The following is a 27,862-nucleotide window of genomic DNA, read 5'->3' as shown; positions in this document are numbered from 1 at the left end:
TATCCAAGAACATCCACGAGACCAGTAAATTGCCTGTGACAGTCAAACACCTCGGGAATGTAATCTCAGCTATCTACCTTTCAAGCACAGAGCAGTATCAGAAACAAATGTATCGAGTAATCCAACAAATGCATGTATATGCGATCTTGCCGAACATTTATCATGCACAAGAGAGACCCTTGGATCTTAATGGCGGCTACTTCACACTGAGATGTCAGAACATAAACACTTACAGAAAACAAATGAGCTTTATACATCTATCGACGAGGTACACACGTAAAACAAAAAAAAATTGAAGCAAAGTAAGATGAAATTATTCGTTATCGGGTCATTTTTTCACTAAATATAACCCCTCATAAAAACCCTATAAATTAAAAAAAAGGTGAAAACTAGCATCCAATTTTCTCTCATACAACCAAGTGTCATATACTCACAACTACATAATCTAGATACATTCCGTAGCTCCCACCTTAACCTAGCGAAAGGGCATCTCAGCAAAACAGGAGACTTGCAATTGGCTTACATGTTAAAAAACCACAGCCAAACACAACAAATGAGGTAGTCTAAAGTCTATCCTTCACTTGAGTACTCCACCCCGCTCCCTGATGAGGTTACATTTGAAGACGCATCAGATGCTGAATTGTCATATATGCCATTCCTGAAGCGTTTTGAAGCAAGTTCCGGGTTCTGCCGGGGTTCTGGAGCTCCAGGCCTTTGGCCCTCATCTGCTAGCCTCTTTAGTATATTCATTACTGTCGGGAGAAACTTCGTCGACAAGGAGAGGAGACCAGGAAGCTGCGAAGGAACGTATATAGGCAAATACTCAAAATCAGAACTAAAAAGGTATTTTCAGCTCGGCCATAAAAAAGAACGCAATTAGACTGTTATTCTAACACTCACAGCGCCGTTTTGGAATTCATGCGAGATATCTAGCTGGACCCAGATGGCCTTGCCCACTAGAAAGGCGATGAATATGACAGCAAGGTAAAGAGGATTTCTGCAAAAGGAAACAGCAAAAGATTTAATTCAAGCCAGGAACAGGCGGAGTTTTGTCACATATATTCAACTCATAAATTCAAGTAAATTACCTTAAAAGTGTCATAAATTCATTGAATCCCAAAACAAGAATGGCAACAATCGCCCATGGAGGGGGCAACCAGTTGTTATTACGTTTGTTGGCTTCCTGAAATAAGGTATTAACAAACAAGTTCCATATAAAGTTGGCACGTGACATATTTTTTTAACAAATGCTACCATTATGCTAGGCATGCATGGAAGAAACGTTATAATTTTCTTACAAGAACGAAATCTACCAATTATTATTTACACATGTATTTATGTGTAAAGGTGTACAATCTACAATGTGAGAATGATAGCTGCAGAGACCTCAAGACTATATTGCTCAGAAGTAGTAAAATCAATTGCTTCCTGCTATTTCCAAAAGAGAATAAACTGCAGAAACCTTCTCTTTGTTAATGCTACCATCTCTTGCATCCTTCTTTTTTTTTTGAAAAAAAATACAACAAAATAACAAAAACTAAAGACTGCGCATGCCATGCCAACGTGGTAAATGAGTATGAAGCTATAGAGCAGAAACACATAAACAAACCAAAAGAAACCCTAAAGACCAGAATAAACGAGTCCCCATCAGCTCCACCATAGAACACCATGATAAAGTCTAGAACTCGGCAATTTGATCCTACCAAGGCATTTTACACTTGCCCATTTGCTCCCAAATGGACCACCAGCAACAAAAGATAAAAAGGTTCGCTGCTTTGTGCTTTAGATGTGCGAACGAGACCCTCCTAAAATTTCAGAGCACTTCCCTACTCATCAAAATGTTTACGAATTTCCCTACCTTATCCAAAAAAAGGAAGAAAATCTACACAAAAGGTGTAATATCAATCCTCCATACTGTAATGATAGGTAGGCGATGGCTTTGCTCTCAATTGCACAATATATAGTAATTTCAAACTGCCAAACACCAAGCCCTCTTCATGAGGTTGTCATGTAAGGACAGCTTCATGATGTTGGCCATGAGACACAGCCAAAGATTTTGTTATCCTGTGGAGTTTCATGTTTGAAAAATCAGATAGGTAGATCACCAACTCCAACAACTAATTCCTTGATTGCAGTGAGCTGGCAGTTTCTGATGAGGCCCAGCAGCCACCAGGTTCCTCAATCTCCAAGTCCTTAAAATTCCTTTTGATGATCTAACAAACATACAGTACACACTGCCTGCCAACTACCCCCCACCCCCCTCTTTTCTCTCTCTTCACAAGGTGATTATCAAGTGTAAGGGCTGACAAAGTTGGCGGTTAGATTGGTAGCTTTGGCTTTAAACCAGATAGCAGAAGGCACCATCTCCAGTATCCTATTGCTCATGTTTACAGGGGGTTGGCAGTTGATGAGGTCCAGAAAGAGCCAGGTTCCTCAATGTCTAAAGTTTCTGAAATTGATGATCTAACATCACAGAATAGCAATCCTATAGCAACACCATAATATCTTCTTATATCTTAGGTCAGGTAAAATGCACAAATTATAGCAAGGACATCTGTTTGCGCGCATGTATGCATGCAAGTCCGCTTTTCTACCAATTACTTGTTTTATATTTGTGCTGTAATAAGTATGGCATTGATCCATCACAAGGAAAGCACTAGAGATGCAACTTTTTCGATAATTAGATGCAACTATAGAAAAGAAATGGTTGGGAAGACAATAAAATGCGATAAACCACCTATAAAAGAATGGATCCATTCACAAGTAGAGGACATTATTCAGTTTAAAATTGCAATATAATGTAGTTTTATAACAAACTATGGCTAATAAAACCCTTCTACGTCACCAAGCAAGAGTTATCTGTTCATTTGTAAACTCATGAAGATATACAATAGACTGAATCAGAGCCAGCCAATACTGAGAATAATGAAAGCCAAAGCAAGTGGCAGACACTACATGAGCTAAAACCAATCAACATTCAGATCAATAAGATACTTCCAGTCCAGGCAAAATTCTTCAGTTCAAACTGAAAGGCATCATACTTTTTATCACCTCGCCATAAATCTCTTCTGCATATTCTTAAAAACAAACTTTGACAGCATAAATACGATGTTTTTTTTTTTAAAAAAAAGAAGGTACAATGTTTTTGAATCTGACTCCCAGAAGACACCTCATATCAGCATTTGATACATCAATGAATTTTTGATAACAATACCACCGAGCTATCACCATATAACCATAACAGTAGAAAATATCAAAACCTCCAGAAACTCATATAATTTTTTTAACAAGTGGCATCCATAATTTGAATAGATAGGATAAACGACATAAACTATGTCAAAAAGATAAGCTTGAGAACATACCTGAGCAGCAATGGCCTGAGTTACAGTATACTCGGTTTCTGTGTTGAATTGCCTCCACAAAGACTTGCATTGGACTGGTGTAATCAAAGTTTTTGTTGGTGAAACCTGGTGAAAAAATAAAACACATCAACCTAAACTACCAAATCAAAATTAAGAGAGTAGCAACCTCAGACAAAATGGAATATGCCAGAACAATGACGAATTTTTTGCTTTCAAAAGGAAAAATACAAGGTAGAATTTGCATGGTTGAAGAAAGATGACCATAATTATTGCAATTCTCAATGCATACACAAGCAAGATCATTAAGTGCAAACTAGTATATAGTAATGCATAGTTATGACTAATCTCAGAATATGCAGTTAGTGCAGTAGCTGGAATTTTTGGGCTAATTATTGCATCCATATATGTGTGGATGTTGGGATAGGTTGTTGGGGGCAGGGGCACTCCTCTCAAGAAAGGATGGTATCTCCTCTTGAGACCAAAACCAATAATACGTCATCCAAATTGAAAGTCCACACTATTGATTATGATACATACTGTTAAAAAAACCGAGAAACAGAATATCATATATTTTGATAGTCTCTAACTTATGCATCATGTGAACAGAAAAATAGACGGTTTTCGTTGTGCTAGTGTGCGATAATACATGATAAAACATTTAAATTGAGAATTTATCTTAGTGGTCATGATCTACACATGTTAAAACATATACAAATTCAAAATCAATAAATTTTTATGTTTAGCTCATAGCTAACATGGTCTCACATTAGAGGTGGTAATTAGGGCTAGAAACAGGCCGAGCCATGCCTCCACCCAAGCCTAGCCTGAAAAATTTTCTTGGGCTTCGACTTTGGTCCGGAAATTTTAGAAAACATGAGGCCCAAGCCCAACGCGAGCCTAGGCTCGGGCCCAACCCAAAACCCAATCGCACTGACTTGAATCAAATGTTTGGGCCCGGAGGTCCATTTTGTTGTGTCAAGAGAGGCCATGGGGGTGGTTCGTATTGGAGATCTGTGAACTTGTGATGAAAACATGCATCTGGCATCAGCACCTTCAACTCCACCGAGGAGGCTGTTGGTGCCTACAACATTGCTGCCATTAGCCTCCATGGCTACAAAGCCAAGACCAATTTCCACACACCATGCCCTCCCCTCTAGCCGCGGTCCACCCTATCTCTTCTCCTTACCACCATCGCCGCCTTCCCTAGAACCCCTCCCCTCAGCAATGGCAACCATCATCGCAGTGGCTAGCCTCCCGTAGCCACAAAAGTACTATGGAGTCCTTCAACGAGCCCCGACACTCCTCTATTGCTCCCCCCTCAAGTCTTAGCTCAAAAGCCACAAGGCTGATCTGCTATGCCCTCACGACGGAGAATCTACATAGTGATTGCAGCTCCTCATCCTCCATCATGGATGACTATCTTAGGGACATTGCGTCTGAGAGAGATGGGAGACTAGCGATTGAGCCTTCAAGGGAGATAGAAGATTAGCGATCACAACTAAAGATGATTCCAAGACTTGGACTATTTTGGAAATCAATTCAGGCTAGCTTTGGGCTTGAGTTCAAGCTCCATTTCAAGTCTTGTCCGGGCTTGGGCTTGGGCTGGGCCAAGGATATACCCAAGCTTGGCCCAAAAAGTATATGGTCTCCATATTTAAGTCCAAACCCAATCCGAACTCTCTTAGACCTAGCCCATAGCCTGACCCGAAGTTGGCCCGGCCTAATGGGCCTCCCACCGGTTCAGATCCACTTCCAGCCCTAGTGGCAATGCTTAACTATTTAACCCGTTTAAATTGTGAGGATGATAGTGTTATTTTGATGATTAACAAGCAATTATCTAGAGTATATTATAAGTTAAATTGATACTTCATTTATAAGTTCATTACTCTCAGTATATTTGTATGAATTGATATAGATACATGTCTTTGTTCATTTGAATGAATCTAACCTTGAGATGCAGCAAAGTGTAGATTGAGTCGACCCAAAGGATGATTGGGTCGACCCCGGCACATCAAGAAGTCATTTGGCACATTTCTGCAAAATTGGCACAGATGAACAGTGAGTTGGGTCGACCCAAGGTAAGCATGAGTCGACCCAAACTTCAAGAACCTCAAAACATGAAAGAAATATGTTCTCTGGATTTACTGAGAGGGTCGACCCAAACAGTGGTTGAGTCGACCCAAGCTTGAGTCGACCCAAACCCTGAGAGGGTCGACCCAAAGGCAAGACAGAAAGACAGACAGAAAATGGTTCTCTGGAATTACTGAGAGGGTCGACCCAAGAAGAAGTTGAGTCGACCCAAGTGAACTTTGAGTCGACCCAAAGAATGGTTGGGTCGACCCACGGGAAGGAAGGCTGAAATTTCAAGTTTCTGTGTTTTCTGAGAGGGTCGACCCAAGGAATGTTTGAGTCGACCCAAGTGAAAGTTGGGTCGACCCAAGGACAGGTTGAGCCGACCCAAACACGGGCTGAAGCATAACGGCTAGTTCTGCAGATGTACTTTTTGTCCTTCCCAAGGTCAGTAACGGCTAGTTTTTCAAATCTAACCATTGGGGCTTGTCCAAAGGATGTGGGAAGCTATTTAAAGGGGCACTATTCATCAGATAGAACAACTTTTGAAAGAGATATCAAAGAGTACACAAGAAAACAAAAGTGCCCTAATCTTCTTCATTCAAGTGCTTCAATCAAGAATCAAAGAAAGGGGTTGAGCAGATTCAAAGAGTCATCAAGAGCTCCATCCTCCCTTGAAGAGTGAAGCATCCTTGACAAAGAAGAGCAAAGCCACTTCAAAGCGATAAATACTTTCTAACTCTTCTTTGTAGTTAATATTGTTTCATTTGCTCATTTAGGAGTTTGAATCTTTCTTTTTGTTTGTCGAACTATTTGTAAAGGTTCGTTGGAGAACCCGTAAAACCAACAAAGGTTTTTGGTGAACCCGGAAAACCAAAGTGTAAAGGTTCGTTGGTGAGCCCGCAAAACCAACAAAGGTTTTTGGTGAACTCGGAAAACCAAAGTGTATAGGTTCGTTGGTGAGCCCGTAAAACCAACAAAGGTTTTTGGATTGTGAGCCCGGAAAACAATCCAACTGTAATCCGCGAGATTATAGTGAATTCCCAAGGGGTCGCTTGGGGAGTGGACGTAGGTGCTAAGGAGCGCACCGAACCACTATACTTTGTGTTGTTTGTGTTGTGAATTGCCTTAGCTTACTAACCATCTATTTGACTTGAGTAAGATAGTTTAAATTTAAAAGAAACCAATTCACCCCCCCCTCTTGGCTTGTCACCTTGGGCAACAAATTGTTTTAACCTATTGTAGATTGGGTTAGATTACATGTTTAATAAAATAGTTTAAGTTCGAGTTTGGATTTTCAACCCATTTAATAAATCAGGATCAAATTGATAGATTTTTTTATCTATCCGGTATCTGACCCAGAACCGTATCCTGTCCAACCCACCCTGATTGCCACCCAATTCTTACATAGTTTTAACCATTTATTTTTGCACCCACTTGATGTATAAGTTAGAAGTTACCAGAATACATGATTTTTGGCTTTTAAACATTCTTTATGATACAGATCATGATCAATAGTGATATCTCATTATTGATTTTGGACTCAAGAGGAGAAGATACCCTCTCATCGCAAGAAGAGCAAAGTTTATATAGGTCTGTATGTAGGTTGCAAAGACAGTCAATAAACTAATAGCTAGATTTTGGGATAATTCACTCAAAACCAAAGAATTTTGCGTTGTTGAATGATGGAGGCAGGTAATAAATTGTGTTCAACTATCTATCATAAATAACAATGATATCTTATCATTGATTTTGGACTTAAAAAGAGTAGATACTAAGGTCGGCCAAACCGGACCAAACCGATCGGCTCGGCTTGTACCGAACCGGCCCGATGGAAAACCGAGTCGGTTCAGCTATTAAAATCGGGACCGGTACCAAATCAACCAGAACCAATCATAAACTGGTCGAGTCAGGCCCGTTCGGAACTGGCCCTCTCCTTTCTTTGTTTTGTCATAAGAGAATGTTTTGTCTCCGGCCTTCCCAATGTCTATTCTTACTGTAAACCTCTCCCCCTTCCCCTCCGGCAAAAATCATACCAATTTAGCACGATTGAAAGAAGAACCAAGCCTAAATAAGGTGTGCTCTCTCTCCTATCTCGTTCCCTCTATTTTTGGAGGGTCCAAAAAAATAGCTCGAAATTCGCAAAATAAGGAGAGATCATGCCAAAATTTTTAATTTTCATTTGATTTTACGAAATATTGTAGATCTATAGATGATCTACATGATGATATAGATATTTTTAATTTTTGAATTATATATAATTTTTAAAAATTAAAAATATATTTTTGGATTAAAAAATAAAAAATATAAAACAAAATAAAATTTAAAAAAATTGTAAAATTAGGAGCGTATTTAGGATCATGCAAGCTACTCTCTAGCAAAATTTGGTGTCCATTTATTCAAATTTTGATGCGATCATGCGCACCATGGCCTATGCCTAAATTTTAAAAAAATGAGAAATAAGCAGCTTTTGATACATGCCCACGGGCCTAAAAAAATATATGTAGCATCTATTATTGATTTCTACATGCATCTGAGCTGAAATTAATTTTTTAAAAGTATGTAATACATATTTCAGAAGTATTATCTAAAGTAATATATTTGAAGTTAATGGGGCTGCGGACTGGATGGCTGCTTATGTAGCAAGTCACTTTGGTAGTACCCTGTGGGCTAAAGATGGGGAGTTGCCCCTAGCGCTCCGTAGTATTTTGTTTTTCGATTTTATTGGATGTATCCGTACTCGTCACGTATGATCCACCCACCTTAGCACAAAAAAAGTAAAAAATATATTTTCTAAATTTATGATATTTAAACATATTTTTTAATTTAAAAAATTATTAAAAACATACAAAGAAATAAAAATATATGAAAATTTGGTATTATTATTAGATAAATCAAATGCATTTTCTGAGGTAAAAAAATCTTCATTGTAACGAAATTTTGCTATTTTTAAATAATTATTAAACTGATGTAATTGATAAACCTGCAAGATGGAACCATCAAACAAAAAAGAGCCAGAGCGTGACATTGGTTGGGATCATGGACAAATGCTCTCGAGTCAGCACCATTGAAAGTGCAACTGGTGCAACACAGAATTCAAAAAAGAATGGATAACCAAACTGCAGAAGCACTTAGCTGGTCATTACCCCGACGTATTTATGTGTCGAAAATGCCCACAGGAGATTCGACAGCTGATGAAGAATCACTTCACTGATTTCAAAGAACTAAGGGCTCGTTTGGTTCGCGGGAAGTATTTTCCCTCCTAGGAATATGATTCCTGGGAATCAGATTCCTAGGAAGAGGATACCTAGGAAAGTACTTTTGACATGTTTGGTTAACCATGGGAAAATGACTAATTTCCAAAGTGCTTATGTTTGGTTGACCATCCACTTTCCTAGGAAAGTTATGCATAATTCCTATTATGCCCTTAATAAAAATTAGGTCTTTAATGCCTCTTTAATGCTTCTTTAATGCTGAAGGGTCTTTTTGGGAAAAAATAAAAAAGGAGTGATTCCCACCTCATGGGAAAGTAACTTTCCCATGTTTCTCATGGGAAAGACTTTCCCATGAAATGTGGGAATCATATTCCCATGGGAATACCACTTTCCCATCTCTCTCCTTTGAAAACTCCAACCAAACAAGAGGCATTTCATTACTTTCCCGTTGACCACACTTTCCCCCCTCGTTTTCCTGCGAACCAAACGAGCCCTAAGGAGAGAACTGCCAAAAAGGCGTAGGTGGATTGTTGAGCGACAAAGCCACCTTCCTATCACTCTAGGAAGACAGAGAAGGCACCCGCTCCAAATGACGAGACACAGATCCAAGCTGTCATGTAGGCAAGCCTGTATGATTAGTGGCAGCAGGATAAAGTGGCCTCGCATAGAGCTCGATTTGGGCCCTCATACTACAAGTCGGGCTCCGATTTTGCGAGCAGCAAGGCAGATCTAAAGTTTAGAAGGACCTCGATCAAGGAGGCCGTCAGCAGAGGCGGTGACCGCATTTATACTAGAGACTTTTTGGTAGCAAAAAGAATCATCCAGGGAGATTCCACCAGGAACCACTATCCATGATTTAGATCCAGGTCTTTCCTAGCAAGAATTCGAACCAGCAGAGGATTGACACAATGTTGAAAAAGGATATGAAAAAAATTGAGCGACAGTGGGACTACCAGCTGGGTAGGGACTTGCATCTAGCAGGTAAGCAAAAATATTAAAAATTAGATTGCACATGTACCTATACAATTTTACTAAGATAATAACGAACTCTATCTGCAGCATGCTACATAAATCCGAGATTTCAGTATACCGTAGCCAGATTCGATATGAATGACGAACTTCTGGCCGCTCTGCGTAATGTGATCTATAAGATGAAGCCTGATCCAGAAGTTGCGACCCTATGTCTAGAAGAGATAAGTTAACTTAAGTGACGTATAAGTTAACTGATACATTCAGTTATTAACATATTAGAACAAAATATATTAGAGAGGGCACTAACAACTTTAAAGTCTCGACAGCTGTCGTAAGTAAGAAAAGTATGAAATCCATATATATTACACATCAGGACGACATTTACCTGACGTTAGATGGTTATTAATATGATACTATCTTATATAGAATTTTTTTCAATATTTTTGTAACTGAATAGTGGATTCATTTTGGTTTGTCCGCGAAAAATCTTTAATGGCTCGCTATCCGGATCCTCTTCCAGACGGTCTCCTCGAATAGCTGAGTGCAACTGGTCCACCTTCACCCTCATCCACAGTAAGTAGAGGAATCGTTTGACACAAAAGCACCTCAGCAACCTTATATATGTTCATTACAAACTGAGATTGAGGCTGAAGTGTATTCAGGAGAAGTGAAACTAAAGTACACAGATCCGATCTATAATGCTTTCATTGATGATGTGGATAATTCTATGATCGGATGGCTTGTGGGCCAGCAGCAAGAGTTGGAACTTAATGAGCGAGGATCGCCTCCACGATCGGCCAGTTTTGTAACCAATGAGGCTAGAATCGATGCAGGACATTAGGCAGAAAGCAATATTCCATGCACCCTTCCAGCTAATCAGCCACAGCCATAAGAGTCATTGGAGAGTCGGTCACCACATGACTCTTTGTTCAAGACATCCTCTCCAAGATATGATCGAGAGATGCATAAACGAGGCCACTACGCTACCCGGTTGACTCAGACAGAAAGGCGACATGCATCCTCCTAATATAGCCAGAAAAAAAGGGCACGAAGGATAAACATGCCAAGAGTAGCACGAAGAGTAAGCGAACAGCAAGTGGCACGAAGGATAATCAGGCAACGAGCAGCACAAAAGGTAAGCAGGCAGAGAATGGCACAAAAGGTAAACAGGCAACTGCTCAGCACACCAAAAAAAGAAAAATAAAAAGCAGTTGTAGCCCCAATGGAGAGTGGAGTTAATTCACTCAAATTCAAAGACCAGGAGCAGCAATTTTGGTGGTCACGGATCTACTGGTCAGAGTGGGAGTGAGACATGAGACTATCGTTTATGAGATAGCCGCAGGATGGTCTTTGATTCACTGGTAAGTCCTAATTTACGTATGCTACACAGGATAAGGACCACGGTGTACGATCTGATAGAGCTCACGTAGAGTAGGATCCATAGACGTATCAAGTTCCAAGTCGTACACTAGATCTTATTACCCACAGCCACGACAGCATATGACTCATACAAATACGGATATGGTGCGTCTGGGGCATTTTTCAGTAGTTACTATCCTACGCAATCCAGAGGATCTTACAGATCCAATTTTCTTTTCGGTTTATTCGAATAGGCCCCTTCACAGTCGTTTTATCAGCCAGATGACATTTCTCAGAGCCAAGAACTTCAGCGAGAGATTCAAAAGTGCTTATAACCCAGAGCGCATTCCTTATGGGATAAACATACAAGACTACGCTGCTTTGTTAAAGAGATAGGCCGATGTATCTTCTGACTATGCTAATGATCCGAATATCTACGAGAGGCATTACCACTCGACGAGATTTTAAATATCGGTATGCATGTTATACTTTAAATATATGTAATTGATTCTATTATTTTATATTTTTCACCTCACTAGTTGATTTTAAAATATTTCACGTTGCTTCTTATAGCATGCAACATCTCACTGATCATTTTATATTTTGTATCACTTTAAAATAACAAGATTCATCATTTAGGTTAAACTGGGATCATAAAAACATCAAAAAACTTCAAAAAATATCAACAAGTATAAATAACATTAAATTAGACTTAAAATTATTGAAAATGCTAAAAAAGACTGATTACCAATTAAGTAAACTTAAAAAACTCAAACAAAAAAAATTAGGCACACCCAAGCGTACCGTGTGTCAATACGATACCAAACCGATATCATACCGACCCGCCCGCCGACCGATACAAGTCCCGGTACTATTTCAGCGGACCTTGGTAGATACCCTCTCACTCAAGAGGAGCAAAGTTCATCTATGCATGCATGCAGTAATTCATGCATGCATGTACCAATACCGCAAGAATTCTGTGTTGTTGAACAATGAGGGCAAGGTTACTAATTTTGGGTTCATCCATCTCATTGTTGATTTTGGACTCGAGAGGAGTAAATACCATGTCATTTCGAGAGGAGCAAAGTTCATCTTCTATCTATCTTTCTATGGACTCAAAAGAAGCAGATATCCTCTCATTTCGAATTTTGTGGAGATAGATACCTCTATCTCGAATTTTTTATTGTTCACCTATCTCATTATTACGTTGGACCCGAGAGGAGTAGATACCCTCCCATCTCAAGAGGAGCAAAGTTTATCTATCTATCTATTTGTGCATGCATGCATGCATATATGTATGTATGTACATGTACAGATACATACAAATATATACACATACATGTATAAGATTCTTCGTGTCGCAAAGACAGTCAATACACTATTTATCTATCCATGTACACATACAGATGTATACATACATACATACATATATATACATATATACACATACATATATAAGATTCTTGGTGTTGCAAAGGCAGTCAATACACTATAATTAGGTTATAGATTTTATGCTCATTTATGCAAAACCACAAGAATCATGTGCTGTTGAACAGTGAAGGCAGGTTACTGATAACCAGAAAACTGAGATTAGACTCCCATCTTTACCACAACAAGGTGGCCAATTGACCACCAAACGAACACTGACTTGATCACAGTACCATAAGATAATAGCTTATAGAATAGAAGGTCGCAGTTACAAATGTAAAAATGACATCCATGGCTAGTACAAGAAAAGCTTTAAGAACCTGAAGTAAAGCTTATAACAGTTATCAAAATTGAAAAGAAAACTAAAAGAAATGCAAACTGGGTTACCAAAAAATAGGACATTGCCAAATGCAAGTGGTGGAATCTGATATCCAACACTAAGTGAGTTTAACTGACAAAGACATGATTCTTGAGCAAATATAAGTTTTGAAGATATTAAAACAGGTGTCCAGAAAATTGATCACCTCTTCCCATGAGCTTGAGGCTAGTGGATCAGAGGATTGGATGCTTCTATTTAAACTGCTACGCTTAGCAGTATCCACCAGAGCAAGTGAGAGAGTATTCTCAATGTTATCAGACTCATCATCCAAGCGAATTGCAGCCATTACCGAGAGCAACTTCAGGGACTGCAAAAAACTAACTTTTTTCCATTAAATATTCATATTACAAATTTAATTTGCAGTGTCAAAATAATAACATAAGCTTATAACAGAGTTACTATCCATGACATACTGCAGAACGAGCAGTTTTTGTAATTGCTCTAATGTCTTCCTTTCCTGTCCAAACTCTTGGCATTGAGTCAGAGTCATGGCTGAACAATGTCGTAAACCTGTTAAAAGCTACAAAGTTAATCTAAGTCTGAAAACAAAGGATATTACAGGCTAAAAGGAAAAAAGAAAAGGGGCAAGAGCATGATACCTGTCCTTCATATGAATCAAAACCCTTCCAGCTTCTTCTTTAGCCTTAGATTCAACAACATTTCTAGCATACTCCTGTAGTTTTGCAATCAATTTATCTGTAGTTGCCTGGTCAATATCAAATGCTGAGAGGGCAGAAGAAAAACCAGAGATAGCTGATTTAGTTTCGCGCTGGAGAAGTTTTCTTATTTCTGGCCAGGTATCATCACTAGCTGCATCAAGGAGAGCTTCCACAGGTTCTGCAAGAGCTTTATTCAGTTGCCCCTGCAAGTGTATCAGTTCTTATGAATTAATGATAGCACCTATAATTACATTCGGTGAGATGATGGCCATCTAAAATCCAAAGGTATTGACTTTTTTTTCCCAAGTACCTTTCTACTTTTGATCAAAATTTACACATAAATGCCACTAGCTTTTTTATAGTTAAACTGTTAAAAGCATCTTCTGAAGAGGGTACATTTTGGTAAATTTTAGGAATAGCACACCTATTTTCCCTATCTAATTTTTATAATCTTCCGTCAGCCACTTTGCTTTCCTACAACTCCAACTGCAATCATGCCCTGTCTTTCTCCTCTTTCTTTTTCGTTCCCTCTTGATCTAATCCTATCTCACCATTCTACAACATATAAACTAGCATGATTCGAGCTAGAATCTATCTTGATCGTCCCCCACTAATGCTTCTGTCTATTCTCTAATTTTCAAAGTTCGCCATCTCGATATCGGACCCTATACCGATGCCACACTAGCACAGTGGTACAGTACCGTATGAAATTTTTTTCGCCACCTATACTAGGTACCGGTATCGAACTGGTATGGTATGCCCTGTACCATCCGGTTCAGGCCGGTACAACGTACCTTGCTAATTTTTACTATAATCCAATGAGAAAGAAACAACAGATGGATGACCCTGAATTAAGAGGAGGAAAAATTATTGAGGGAATGGCCATGATTTAGAAGAAAAAAGTGAGAACATAGGAAGTTTAGTTGTCTGATGGTTGTGCAAGAGGGATCGAGTACAAAACACAATATAAGAGGGTGTAGACTACAAATAGAGCTGAAAATGGATAGGACACAGATCGGATACTAGTATATTCATATTTGCATCCATATTTTTCAACGAATATGGACATAAATATGGAAATTAAAAGGATACCAAAATTAGTATTCATATTTGTCCAAATGGATATGAATACAAATCAGATATTAAGCATATCCATATTTGTTTTAAACAAAAATGGATACAAGTCGAATATTAGTTAGATCCATATTTTCTCATCTGATACAAATATAAGTCAGATATTATTCAGATGCAAATCAGATGTCAAGTATGAAAACTAAATAAATGATATAATTATGAAGGCTAGGTCAAAAATCTACTATCAAACTTGCTAAGTGATGCACCATAGCCAGGTAATAGTCTAAGATGTAATTATTAGACTTGCATAAAGACCAATTTGACCAAGGATTTGGACCACTAATCCAACCTGATTCGAATTAAAAATATACTGAAAACTAAAACTATTTAAATAAAATATATAACACAAAGTATTAAAAGTTTTCTATATTTAAATTGCAGCATGAATAAAAAGAAACATGAATTATCTTTTTAAAAAAAATATTATAAAAATATACGAATATAGCAATATGTTGAAATTATTGATGCCTTTAAATATTTTAAACAAAAATATTTTCAAAATATAATAAAGAATAAAATGAAGTTATTCATTTTTTTATTTTTAATCAAAAGAAAGAGGATTGAATTTTTAAGAAAATAATTAATTATTAAAATATGAAATACCATTACATATTTGAAATGGTCATATTTTATAAGGTGAAGAAGTTTTGAATGATATAATAAACTATAACTATATACCAAATGTCAATGCTATCAAGGGAGTAGCAGACATCAATCCAAGAGGTCTTAAGTTCGATCCCTTGTACAGCGGATATCCCACTCACAATCTACTAAAAGGAAAGTAGCTTCATTGCTTCAAATCCAATTCATGAGATGGCAATGATCTTTAGCTGGTCATGGCCATAATGTGTAGTTTGCCTCCATAACCTCACATTCAAGCACTATCTACTCCATAGTATCCAACCTGTTTTCAGCCCTAACTACAAAACCAAGCACCTTAGATTTTTATTTTCAATCTCTCCAACAGGGATGTAAGATTTTTAATATTCTTGTTTTTCCTTGCCTTGAAGAATAAATGCATGAAATTGCAGGTGTATTATGTGGCTCGCCAATAGTGCATGCTCAAAGAAAATGTGGGTGGCTATGATGGAACTGATCCAAGAAAAGCAGGCAAAAGAAGGAAAGAAAAACCACAATCTGGATTTTATACGCTGCAATCAGTTGACATTATCGTCTAAAATAATGATTGTTATCATGATAGGGTCCTGCAACAATTTTGAAGATGTCGATGACATGCACACATAATAGTGCATGCTCAAAAAAAATGTGGGTGGCTATGATGAAACTGATCCAAGAAAAGCAGGCAAAAGAAAGGATTTTATACGCTGCAATCAGTTGACATTATGGTCTAAAATAATGATTGTTATCATGTTATTGGTCCTGCAACAATTTTGAAGATGTCGATGACATGCACACATAATAGGTGTGTATAAAAGTGGCAGCTATTTTACCTTTCTACTAATTCATTCAAATCAAATGACAGCTTTAAAATTTGATCTCTATGATCCTAAACTGGAAAGCAGACTTAATAAAACTACTAGTATCTTAAGATATATGTTCCTGGAAACTATACCCATAGCGCATATAAATAGTAATTCGTACCCCCTTGTGCATTTCGCATGCCCCAATGCCGGGATTCAATCAAGAAAAGGAATACCTCATACTGCGCACTGAGTTCAGACAGTTTTGCAGCACAAACTGAGGCAACATGTGCATCAATATCACGCCGAAGCTTTTCCCGAAATTTCGAAGGGTCCCATCGTGCTTGTTCAATAGCTGCATCTGCAATCCCAACAGGTAACCACACCAGCAGGGGAAAAAAAGAAAAGAAAAAAAATGATTAGCTAGTTGCACAGATGAATAAAAGCTAATAGTACATAACAAGGCGATGATAAGATATTCCCTCTAAAGAATGGGAAAAACATGAAAACAAATAAAACAATTGAACTCTCTTAAAATGCTACCTTTGCAGCCGTTCTCAAATTTTGACATGAAGGATTGAGTACAAGTATGAACTGCAACAGCAAATCCTTCTCCTCTTTCCAGAGCCTTGGCAAAAGCCTCCTTAAAATCATCTAGAGTTTTAGACCGCAGATGCCCCAACATAGATTGGTAAGCAGGATAGACCATCTAGAAAGTACAATTAATGCAATCCATCAGAAACAACTGGCCTCAAAATAAGTAGTACAAACTCAAAATGAATCGAATTATATGCCCAGAAAACATCAAAGAACTGGAGTACTTGAGTCAATTTATAATGTGCTAAAACCTAAGTTGCAGAAAGCTTGCAAATACACAATGGCTCCTGCTTCAGAAATGCAATCATGCACTTAAGCATATACCTTTAGGGACAACATTTCAAATAAGGAAATACGCTGCCACTCAACACATCATGGACCATCATTGCATGCAGAACAGACATGAACATCTATATGTGTCGTACAAACATTTCTTAGGCTCTCCGAGCACATGAGACTCTATACTTCATAATAGAAGATCCCTCATCCCAGCTCCAGCATCCAATATCACTGCATGAGCTAAGGCTCAACTGGTGAACCTTTTTAATGCAGGAAAAATCTAACCTAGCCAATTAGAAGAAAATTTTCAGTATCTCAAGAGTCCAAGCATTTGGCTAGCTTACAATTTGACAAAATCATAGTTTGGTGTGCTCTTTAATGCCTTGTCAAGCTGAATTGCAGGATCATAACAAATTTGTGATTTGTCGAAATATAACAAGTCCCTTACCATTTTCCAGCACTGATACCTCTTTCATAATTTGAGAATGCACAAGCATAATTTAACATAGCAAGGAACAAACATGGATGCCTACCAACTCTTCAGCCTACAATTTGGACATAACTGCATCTCTTCCAAATTATAAATTTGATGTAAGAAGCTAAAATCTCTCAGGATAATCTATGGTGCTCCCTATGCGGACTCAACCAGGCAAAGCTCCCACTGGGCATGGCAAACTCGAAGAAATTGGTCATATCCCACCACAGTTGATGTACAACAATTATTTTCAATAATCCAAGAGTGGCACAAGGTCTTCGTAGATTGGAATACTGATATTACTGCAAGCATGAAAATATTAGCATATTATCTACAAACTGCTGATACTCAAACATGGAAGTTGGGGCTGTCGTGAAGAACAAGAATACATATCAACTCAAACGAGTCTACATTTAAAGGTATCATTTGTATCGAAGATACTAGAAAATTGTGACAAGGACTTCTCCAACATAGAATATCACAAGCTATGCTTCATCTAGAGCTAAAGATTCTAACAAATATGCCAAGCCATCATCTAAATTATCCAAATAGGGCTAAAGAACTCGGCAAACCATGCATGATTTAAAGACAGTACAGATATTACATATTAGCAATATAAGAAGTAGGCAAACATGAAAAGAAAATTATCATATATGAAAAGAAAGTTTGGGAAAAGTCATATAGAAATTATATAGGTGAATATATACAAATTCTTGGAAAGTGCAAGCAACATGGATTACATGTTTATATGGCAGTGGAATATTTCTGCAGTACAACGTCGGCGGAACCAACCAGTTCCGCCCGTTTCGAACCATACCGGCGGCTCACCGGTACGGTTCAGCCACCGGTACGGTTCCGGCTCAAAAAACAAGATGCATTTTCGGAGCCGGAGTCGGAAAAAGAAAGAGAGAGCGAGCGGGGGAGGGAGGGAGAGGGAGAGGACGCCGGTGGAGGGCCGGTAGAGCCTGCAAGGAGGCTGGCGTTGGGGAAGAAGGGGCGCCTAAGCAGCCGAGCCCTATAAGGGTCTACAGGGGTCAGCCGCTTAAAAAAATTCGCAATTCGTAAGTGAAGTCGGCAAATCAATTGCCGATGACGGCCCCTTGCGTGCTCCGCCGGCGTCCCTCCCTCCCTCCCCCCACTCTCTCTGTCTCTCTTTTCCTCTCTCGTTCTCCCTCTCCCCCGTCTATTCAGTCGTGTCGGTACGAGCCCGGCACGGCACGGCACGGCACGGCGCGCGACTGCACCAAGCCGTCCCGCCGAAGAACCGGTACGGGGTCCGATACCGGTTCCTCCAACCTTGGTGCAATACCACTATGTTGCATGGCATAAGTAACATTAATGGCACATCGACTTGGATTGCATGTTGATATTCACTCAGTACAGACATAAGAATTTCTAGAATTTAATAATACCTCCAAAAGTTTTGATTCAAGTTGCTGCCTCTTTGCAGTTCTGACACCTTCATCAAAATAAAAAGCTTCCATATCATATCTGCAAAAAAAAAACAGAATAAAATTTAATAGCTCTGAAATAAGACTAGAAATGTAGATATTGGCAAGTCAAACTACTGGTGTTATGTGTCCACAAATAAATCACTTCAACCATCACCTAAATTTAAAAATGAAATCTAGACGCTTAACGAACTACAACTGGGTGTAAGAACAATTATAACCAGTTTTCCTCAAGCACATAATCCAAATAGCAAGCATTAAAGTCCCCAAAATAATCTAGTAGGACAAACTAACAAATTCCAATAAGGCAAGCACAGCAGCTATAACATATATGCCTATGGTAGTATCAGCTACATTGAACTTGGATCATAACAAGATCTGGGCTATACATCTAGCATTTGACTCGACATCTTTTGTTAGAATTGTCACATGATGACACGGGAAAATGATACCAAGTTTTGACGATACGAAGTGTTTGGAAGTGTTTGAAGTACCATTAACCGTCCAGATGTTATAGCATCAAGAAACTTATATTTCAGTGTGTTCTGCCAAAGCAGACAACAACCAACAAGCCTTCTTCCATCCATTTGGGTCAGCTTCAAGAATCACCCTTTAGCATTTGTTCCTATAAAAATCATTTTTTTCTAACAATAGAAGTTCCCTTTTATCATTTCACAAGATCTCCATAAAGGTCTTTCCTATCTATTCCCCTTTTTCCTAAGCTGCACCAACCATATACCAATTTCCTACTTGAGCCTCCTCCAGTGATGCATCACTGGAAACACCCATACCATCAAAAGTGGTTCTCCATAGCTATATGCACCAACAATGCAACTGCTACACTTCCTGGCATTTGCTCATCTTTATCGCTCTTTAGTTTTAATAAACGACGGACTAGTTGAACAGCTCACAGATACGCTTCATGTGGGACGCTAGTCCTCCATATAGGGGATTAATGGAGCAACAACATTTGTCAAGATTTAAAGTTTAAAGCTGATATATTAATACTAACTTTTCTTAAGGCAAACCAGAAGGTTTCTTCCAAAATATTTAGGTTTCTCTTGAGCTCTGTTGTCCAGATTATTTTGAATTTCTCACCTAGTATGATGATAACATGTCTGCTTCCTTCCTTAATAATATATTTTTTTATCAGGATAGAAATTTATTTAATTTAGACTATGAACATCAACTTCTCTAGGAGCTCTCTTACTCAATTTTTTCAGACACTTTAATCTATAGATACTAATCAGAAAACTGGACTACCTTTCCTAAATCCTAAACATGATTTGAACCATTAAAACTGGAAAACTACTCAGCAGATAGTTATAAATAATAAGGATGCTCACCCTGATAAGCACTTGTCTAAGATTGCAGTAAGCTTCTTCCCAAACCCTGGTACCATATCATGTTGGACAGCCTCTTCAAGTTGAAGCCACTCCTATTATGACACAAAGAATGATATACCACTCATGTTTGAAAATTTCATTGACAGAATACGTAGACATGAATTACAGGATGGACATCCATTACCTCATCAGCACTTATATAAGCAAGTTTTTCATCAGCAATTTCTTCACAGCGTACAGTGGCTACCATAACCTACAGACAGGGGAAAGAAAAACAAAATTTAAACCCATAAGCATTAGAAATTCAGTCCTGCTACGGAGAAAATAATCAGATCACCCACCTTGTGTGCAGGCAAATCAAGGTCCTTATTCTCCTTGATAACCTTCCAGATCTGTTGTGCACTAAATGAAAACCCTGAAGCAGGAACAACCCCACGGCGATCACCAGCAAGTCCACCAGGTGCAATAGAATGAAAAAATCTTTGCCTTAAACTGGCAACCTTCATTAATTACAACATAGAATCAATAAGTCAACACAAAAAGATTTCCAAGTTAACCAAAGAATGACGGCTAGATTGAATTTACATCATCTCAAGTTGATCGAGCACTTCATTTTCCAAATCAATGAATTTACACTTTTTAACAAAATGAGGTGGACTTGACCTTGGATATGAGTGCATGGTGAAGCATGATAATGATAGAAACAACAAAAATTAGGCAAGGCCATCAACTTGTGGTTCTTTTGAAGACTAATACAGACAAAATGGCTCCATAATCTAACACCATGCCATGATGACATTATTGTCATGGCTTCAGCCGATCAAGCATTAGAATTTATGTTTTAGTAGTAACTATTGGTTACTTAAAATTATAACTCTCGCAAACAAATTTCATAGACTGTAATAATATCATCTACATATCATGCCAAAAGGATGAAAAATCATAGTAGCCCCCGAATTATTAGCACTACCGAATGCTCTGAACCAAGGTCTGACAAACCGGCCGGTTCGAACCGGTCCGGCCTGTAACCGATACGCCAGAGCAATGAAACTGGTACGGGGCCTCCGCGGCTCTCCGATGGCGTTGATGGGTCTCTTCCCTCCCTCTCTTCTCCGCGCTCTCTCCTTCTCTTCTTCTTCCCCGGCTTCGGCGGGGAAGAGCTGGCCAGTTCGTACCAACCGGTTCTACAACAAACCGGAACCGTACCGGTTTGGTAGGTGACCGGTACGCCTACCAGATCCGGTACGGCGAACCTTGCTCTTAACAGTTCAACATATCACCTCATGCACAAAGCATAATAAAAGACTTGTTAGTTGATTAAAGCAGCAGGCATCAAAATTTTGATTTACTGCAGGTTTATTTTCCACAAAAGGCAGTGAGTTTAAAGTAGATGATAGAATGCTTCAACCAAAATGATTCTGGCTAGTTTCCGAGAATAATTTTCTAGATGACAAGTCTTACTGATGATGCAATCTGATGAAGTTTATTTACCTGCTGGTTCTGAAAAGAAGCAAAATCTACACTAGAAGTAACTTCTCTTATTTATAAGCCTGATACTCAATTTTTACATCCAGTCCTGTTCTTTGGAGTTCATTTGCGAAGTCTGAATTTTTTTCTAACTTCTAAAACAATTTGGGCATCCATCAATTTACAATCCAAACTATTAATAGGAGACACTAAGTTGACCAACTTCTGGTAGGGAATTAAACTACGAATTCCACTCAGTTCTGATTTAAATACATAGTTACCGGCATACAACTATGATGAATTTACAATTACTTTTTATCTTCCATATAAAAGTAGTTGAAACTTGGAAATAGTCCCACACTCGCACACCAGTTCTCTCCACAGTGACTTAACAATTGGGTTCTTTTAAATCCTGTAACTCCTTTCCCCCCACCATTTCTCTTCTATTCTCTGCCATATTTTAGGTTTGGGTGTATGTGTACCTTCTAAAAGTAACCTAGGGCTATTTTAACCCCATGATATAATAGGTCTACCTCGCTTATCTATTATTTTACATTGTCTGTTGCTAATTTTCTAACACAGAACTGTCCCATGTTTTTTATTGGAGGTTGATGAACTTGTTATTTCATGGCAAGAGCATGCCATCTAAATGCTCCAAATAAGGTAAGTTGAATTGATTTAATAGAATGGCAAACAGTGCCCATATGCAGCAATGCACCTGTTCTTTGAATAGCTCTTCTTTCTCTTCATAACTTGAAAGAGCCACAACTTCGACCTGATAATAAAGTAACAAATCCAATTTCATGAGCAATGGATAAATATAATGATCTTTATCTCATATCAGTCCTTTAAGACAGCTTACATTGAAAAATTCGATAAGTGGAGTTTCTTTGAGAGCTTGTGGTTTTGAAACAGAATCCCATATCTGCCAAGAATATTTTGATGTTAGAAAAAAGGAAATAGCATATATGCAGTTATCAACATTAGATAACACGAACCTTTTGAATATCTTCCCTCAGAACAGGTTCCAAATTTTTCAGAGGAGTCTGGAAAAGAGAAAAGAGAAAAAAATGCAATCAAAACATGTAAGAATGGTAAGAAAAAAAGAAATACCTTTTCAGATTATGATGAAAAAAATGCACCTTGGTTTTATCACGTATGACAAATAATAATGTTGTCTTACGAGGACTAAACAATCGCATCATGACCTGTTATTAGGAAGCACAGTAAAAACTAAAGTGAAACAACTAAAACTATAGCACTACATAACTACATGGATTTCACACCTCAAACTTACCTGGAATACTGTCTTTAAAAGAGGCTTATTCGCAGCCTGTTCTCGGCCAATATCATGACACCACCTACATTAAGAAGGCATTTCAGCAACACATAAAATTTAAATCATTGCAAAATTTAGAAATCTAAACAAGATTAGAAAGGGGAAATAAATGCATGCTGTGTGATGACCAGTGGGCTTACATATTTATCAGCACAATGTCTGAAATAGCCAGAGCAAAAAGTGCACTCTGCTTTTCAAATGCAGTATCATCCTGGAAACAAAGTAGATGATGAATCAGATCTTAAGAGTATCCAGACAGCTGATCAAGAAATTTAGAATAGCAATGCGATGGAAAAGGCAGACAATACTCTTAGGAAAAAGAGATGGAAGTTTTTTAAACTACATTCAAAAGCCACCACAAATAATAAATTCATGACCAATCATTTTCATTTTTCTAATTGAAAATTAATGCAAGAGGATGCTTATATAAAATCAAGGAAACAATTAACTTGGTGTGGCAGGAAGCACTCCCAACAAGAAGCGACAAATAAGAAGAATTTCTGGTTATAGATTATTTCTGAATATGTTTTCCTGTGTCTGCAAACTACAAGGCATGGGCCAGAACCTAATTCTTATGCTCTTTGCTCAGACCATTTCTTTTAATTCACCATCTCATTTGGTTAAACACCTTTAAATCACTTGTTCCGTAATCTTTACAGATCTACAAGGACCAAATCACAAGTCCCCCAAATAGATTGGAAGCACTCTGAACCAGACAATAAATCAATAAAATACTTCCCACATGACTTATTTAGACTCCAATTGTCAAACAATGGACAGTGGAGGACATAGACTAAGGAAATCCGTATACACCTTGGGTAACATGTAAACAAATGCTGGAATGGAAAGAAAAAATTGTATTTACAAATATATTTTTCAATGAGATAGTCATACTGCATAAACTAAAATAATACCTCCCCTCGCTCTCTTCCATCAGTGCCCTCCAAATCCATTACAAGTGTACATGGCTCAATGTCAGCACACTTTGCCAACCAAATTCCTTTAGTAGTTTGTGACCTAAAGAGAAAATGCCTAAGCTGAGTAAACTCAACTTATAAATAACAGATTTGGTAATGCTGATAAAACAAATAGGAGATGATTGAAACTTGCCTTCCACTCAAAGCATCCATTTCCCTAAAGTTGGTATGGAATAGGTGATTCAAAAGAGTGCTCTTCCCTGTCCAAAATCAACAAAGAATCATGAAGAAACCTTATCATACATTCTAACGTGGCTGATTTACATGTATGCAATGTTTGGAAATAAGAAATTCATAAGCTGGCAGAAGCCTGACATTAAGGTGCCGATGAAACTTCGAACTTAATTCAGACACATGGATCCTAAGCACATCAATTAATGCATAATTTGCACACATTGTTTCATATATATGCTTCGATGTTCCTATCCTTGCAAAAACAAATACTTATAGCATTACTGCACAATTAAAGCATATAAATCATTCACGATATTTAAAGTTGAGCATATTTCCAGCAATATATCATTAACCTAAATAGATAGAAGCAAATCATATGATCGGCCTACAGCAAAACAATACTAGTAATAGCAGCAACAGAAGCATGGTTGTTAGACACAAGTAATCGGAGGAGAAGTGTATAATTTGTGAAACTTTCAGCAGACAAAATAAGCAAATGCTCCTAGTTCAAGATTTACTAGATTTTGAGGTGTGATGAATATCAAAGCACTGTAACACCTTGAAGAGATCAACAGTAATACCAAACAATACATATGTCCGCCATCTTAAGATGCATTGCAGAAAATACCTGAAAGCCTGCAAAAGATATTTGATCATGCATCATATGACAATTTGAAGGCAACAGCATCAATCTAAAATTTGAGTTATTCTCAAATTTAGATCTTTTTCTTTTGGAAGCACCTAGGCCACAATGAGATTTGTCATTGTATATAGAAAATCTTTGAATTAAGTTTACTAGGTTCGAAATATCTCAGAGCAAGAACCTCATTTGAGTTCTCGTCCTGAACTTTTCTCTCCTCAAGCCTCTTCATCAATCACAAATATCACTTTCAAAACACTTGATCTACAAGAGCATACAATCTTCAAGTTCCAGGAAAACAGGAAATATTTGTCTTCAAGTTTCAGATAGTTTACAATATTGACCACACCAGGAAAACTCTATTTCTTATGCACAACCACTCCAAACCAAGTCAGAAATGTGAAAATGGAAACAAGAACATTAAGAAAGCCAAACAGAACATGCTATCCAAACAATTATATTAAATGAAAACAAGGAGTTTTTTTTTTGAAAGAAAGCATTCACAAGACTAGCAAACACACCGCTACTTTGAGGGCCCATTATAGAGACCACTGCATAAGACAGCCCACATTCAACCAGCTTCACCGTCTTCATGAAGTTTTCCAAACCAGAAACATTGAATATGCCATCTCCATTAATGAGTTGGATAGAACAACAATCTGCACCCATTTCTGGAATGGAATGACAAAATCAATATCAGAAGTTATTATGGAACTGCTCAAAAAAGAACAAAGGTAGAAATGACAGTTAACCTATAACAAAAGATCACCAGGTAAAGAAGCTAATTTATCTGATTTGATATTTGATAACATTGCAGATAATGATGCTGTTATTAGATCACAAACTTGCCAACCTTTTTAATGCAGAGGGGAAGACAGGAGTTCAACTTGTCAGCAAATTATCTGATGTGGTTACTAACAGTTACACAAAGAAAGTGCTTGGAAGGGGGTGCGCACGCAAATGCACGTGCATACAGAGATAGAGAGAGAGAGAGAGAGAGAGAGAGAGAGAGAGAGAGAGAGATTAAAAAATTGAGAAGTGAGAAATTAAAAACAGAAAATAGCTGTCATTTTCCAAAGTTTTCCAATTTAACAAAATCAGAATTTAATTGCCATTACAAAGGGATTTTTGGAATGTCATTGAATCAGACTCTAAACAGGTTCTACAAGTGCATGTCATCAAAATTTCACACAACAATAGGCAATGCTTGTCCACATCATAGGATCTCGATTCTGGAGATTAATAGGCAATGCATATGTTTTACATTCCAGTTCTCAACGAACATAAGTCTTTAGATATCATCCTAGCCATAGTCTAAAGTAAGACCATTATTGCACACTAGCAAGCAAGACAATTATATTTCTCTTTCCAAAAATTAGCACCAAGTTTGTGAGCATATCAGAGGAAACAAATAAAATAGGAAAGAAACATGCACAAAAAGGGGGAAAAACTGCATCAAGGAAAAAAAAATCATAAAGTAATACTGCTTGGCAACTCGCTAAAACTTCAAAAGAACAAAAGGAAAATATCTTGAAAATCATAAAATATGAGACAGGTTGCAAAGAGAATTAATGTCCCACCATTTTTCCAATTGTTCAAAATAAGACCTTACCATATGCTGGTATGCAGCTACTATTTCTTTAGAATGCTCACAAATCAAATAGTACACAGAATTCCAGAGTAAAGCTTATCAGCTAATCTCCTTACAAGGTTCAAATAAACAACATAGAATATAAGAGCTTATGAACTGAAATAAGATGCCAATTTAACAATTATTGTGGACTAAAAGGGCATGCTTCTCAATAAACACAATTAGAAACAGGTTCCAAAAGTTAATAGTCAACATTTTCACTTAATCATTAATATGCTTTAAAAAGAAGATGAAGGAGTTAGAGGCAAAGGTCGGCTGCTGTAAATTTCTTGATATGTTTAGATGATTTAACTGAAGCATGGATATCAAATGCTTCACGAACTTGCCTCAAGATCCCTCAATACCAAGGTTGATCTTTTAAGAAGGGCTGAAACTCAGAAAATTGCCTCGGGATGAAAGAACAGATTCTTGTGGATAATCAAATCACTGGAAACTTCAGAGGTTACAAGAACCGGTGCGAGGATTTCTTGCTTTAATTGTTTTTGAGATCAGACAACCATGTATAATATCTGCATCTTTTCCTATCATTTAGTTCTTCGAGCAAGTCTAATCATTGATCCAAAGAAAAAAACAATAAGTTCATTCCCTTAAAGCTACATCCTTATGCATGCCATCTAAAAAGGTTTTATTTGATCCCAAGAAAGGGAAATTTCTTTCCCCTTTTAAGAAAGGATCCTCCACTCAAAGCGAACTTCTTGATCCGTTGACGAAACAACACCAGATCAAAAAACAAAAAACTTTTTGCTTTCAAGATTGAAATCCATCTCAAGAATCAATTAACAGATCAACCCCTACTCCTAACATTGCATCAAGTTGAATAAAAACTCATCAGTCCCACTTTCGAGAGAAAGGAATATAGAAAGACTAGAATAAAATAGGGGGAAAAAGTAAAAGGTAATCGAACCCTCATCATTGGAAAGATCGGACCTAAATCTCATCGAAATAAGCGTCAAGAATTCAAGAAATTAAGTGCAGATTAAAAAAAAAAACATGAACTTCGAATCGAAAGGGAGCGCGAGATTTGCGAAGCCGTACCCACAGAAGGAAAAGAATAGATCTGCCGGGGAGGTTCGTAGAGCCGGAGATCCTCGGCAGCGACCCTATCGCGGTGAATTCGAGAAGCCGGGCCTGCGTCTCCGGCAGCGGAAGAAGAGAAAGGGGAGAACGAGAGAGACCGGTCCAGCATCGCCATCGCTCCACGCTTTAAACCAGTATAAACCAGATTCACCTAGTCCTAAAAAATGATTAAAAAATAAATATACGTACGGTCCGAAGAATCGCGAAAGAGGTAAAATCCGTCGGGTTTTTTTTTTTTTTTTTTTGCTTAACAAAAAGGGAAAGGGGGAGGAAGGAACAAGCCCACCCCCGCATTCCAGCCCCACTAGGCTCCCATCCCGCTAGAAGAATATTTGATGCGGGCAGAAATGACCGTATGTTAGGCACCTCAACTGGTTTTACCTCTCCACC

At 38.0% G+C, this 27,862-nt stretch overlaps 1 protein-coding gene across 4 annotated transcripts; it reads right to left on the bottom strand.

Moving 5' to 3' along the window:
• Positions 1 to 229: 229 nt before the first annotated feature.
• LOC103720536 (protein ROOT HAIR DEFECTIVE 3-like) lies at positions 230 to 27,714 on the bottom strand. Of its 4 annotated transcripts, none has more exons than XM_008810281.6 (23): positions 27,431 to 27,714; positions 25,266 to 25,415; positions 24,064 to 24,130; positions 23,868 to 23,970; positions 23,094 to 23,164; positions 22,912 to 22,975; positions 22,757 to 22,822; positions 22,613 to 22,660; positions 22,477 to 22,539; positions 22,333 to 22,389; positions 20,489 to 20,647; positions 20,332 to 20,400; positions 20,148 to 20,239; positions 18,763 to 18,841; positions 16,543 to 16,708; positions 16,236 to 16,360; positions 13,385 to 13,647; positions 13,199 to 13,295; positions 12,931 to 13,092; positions 3,363 to 3,467; positions 1,089 to 1,183; positions 901 to 997; positions 230 to 795 (listed from the first exon to the last, which is right to left on the bottom strand). In XM_008810281.6, the coding sequence occupies exons 1-23, from the start codon at positions 27,585 to 27,587 to the stop codon at positions 571 to 573; spliced, it is 2,580 nt and encodes an 859-aa protein (XP_008808503.3). In that variant the 5' UTR covers positions 27,588 to 27,714; the 3' UTR covers positions 230 to 570. The 4 variants fall into 4 exon arrangements, with proteins under 4 accessions (XP_008808503.3, XP_088566405.2, XP_088566411.2 ...); XM_088710279.2 differs by having other exon boundaries at positions 24,733 to 25,415; positions 27,431 to 27,576; XM_088710285.2 differs by lacking the exons at positions 25,266 to 25,415; positions 27,431 to 27,714 and adding exons at positions 24,733 to 24,845; positions 24,929 to 25,009.
• Between the last annotated feature and the right edge of the window lie 148 nt (positions 27,715 to 27,862).

This window comes from Phoenix dactylifera, chromosome 1 (genome assembly GCF_051530095.1).
Source record: "Phoenix dactylifera cultivar Ajwa chromosome 1, Ajwa_hap1_PhDact_Kaust_v1.1, whole genome shotgun sequence".
In the NCBI taxonomy this organism is placed as follows: Eukaryota; Viridiplantae; Streptophyta; class Magnoliopsida; order Arecales; family Arecaceae; genus Phoenix; species Phoenix dactylifera.
This window is presented reverse-complemented; position numbering and strand designations above follow the sequence as displayed.

Coding starts and splice junctions, on each gene's coding strand:
- LOC103720536 (XM_008810281.6), bottom strand. CDS start 27,587: ATGGCGATGCTGGACCGGTCTCTCTCGTTCTCCCCTTTCTCTTCTTCC. Junction 23,971..24,063: donor ATGGATGCTTTGAGTGGAAG/GCAAGTTTCAAT, acceptor TTTTCTCTTTAG/GTCACAAACTACTAAAGGAA. Junction 22,976..23,093: donor GACATTGTGCTGATAAATAT/GTAAGCCCACTG, acceptor TTCTTAATGTAG/GTGGTGTCATGATATTGGCC.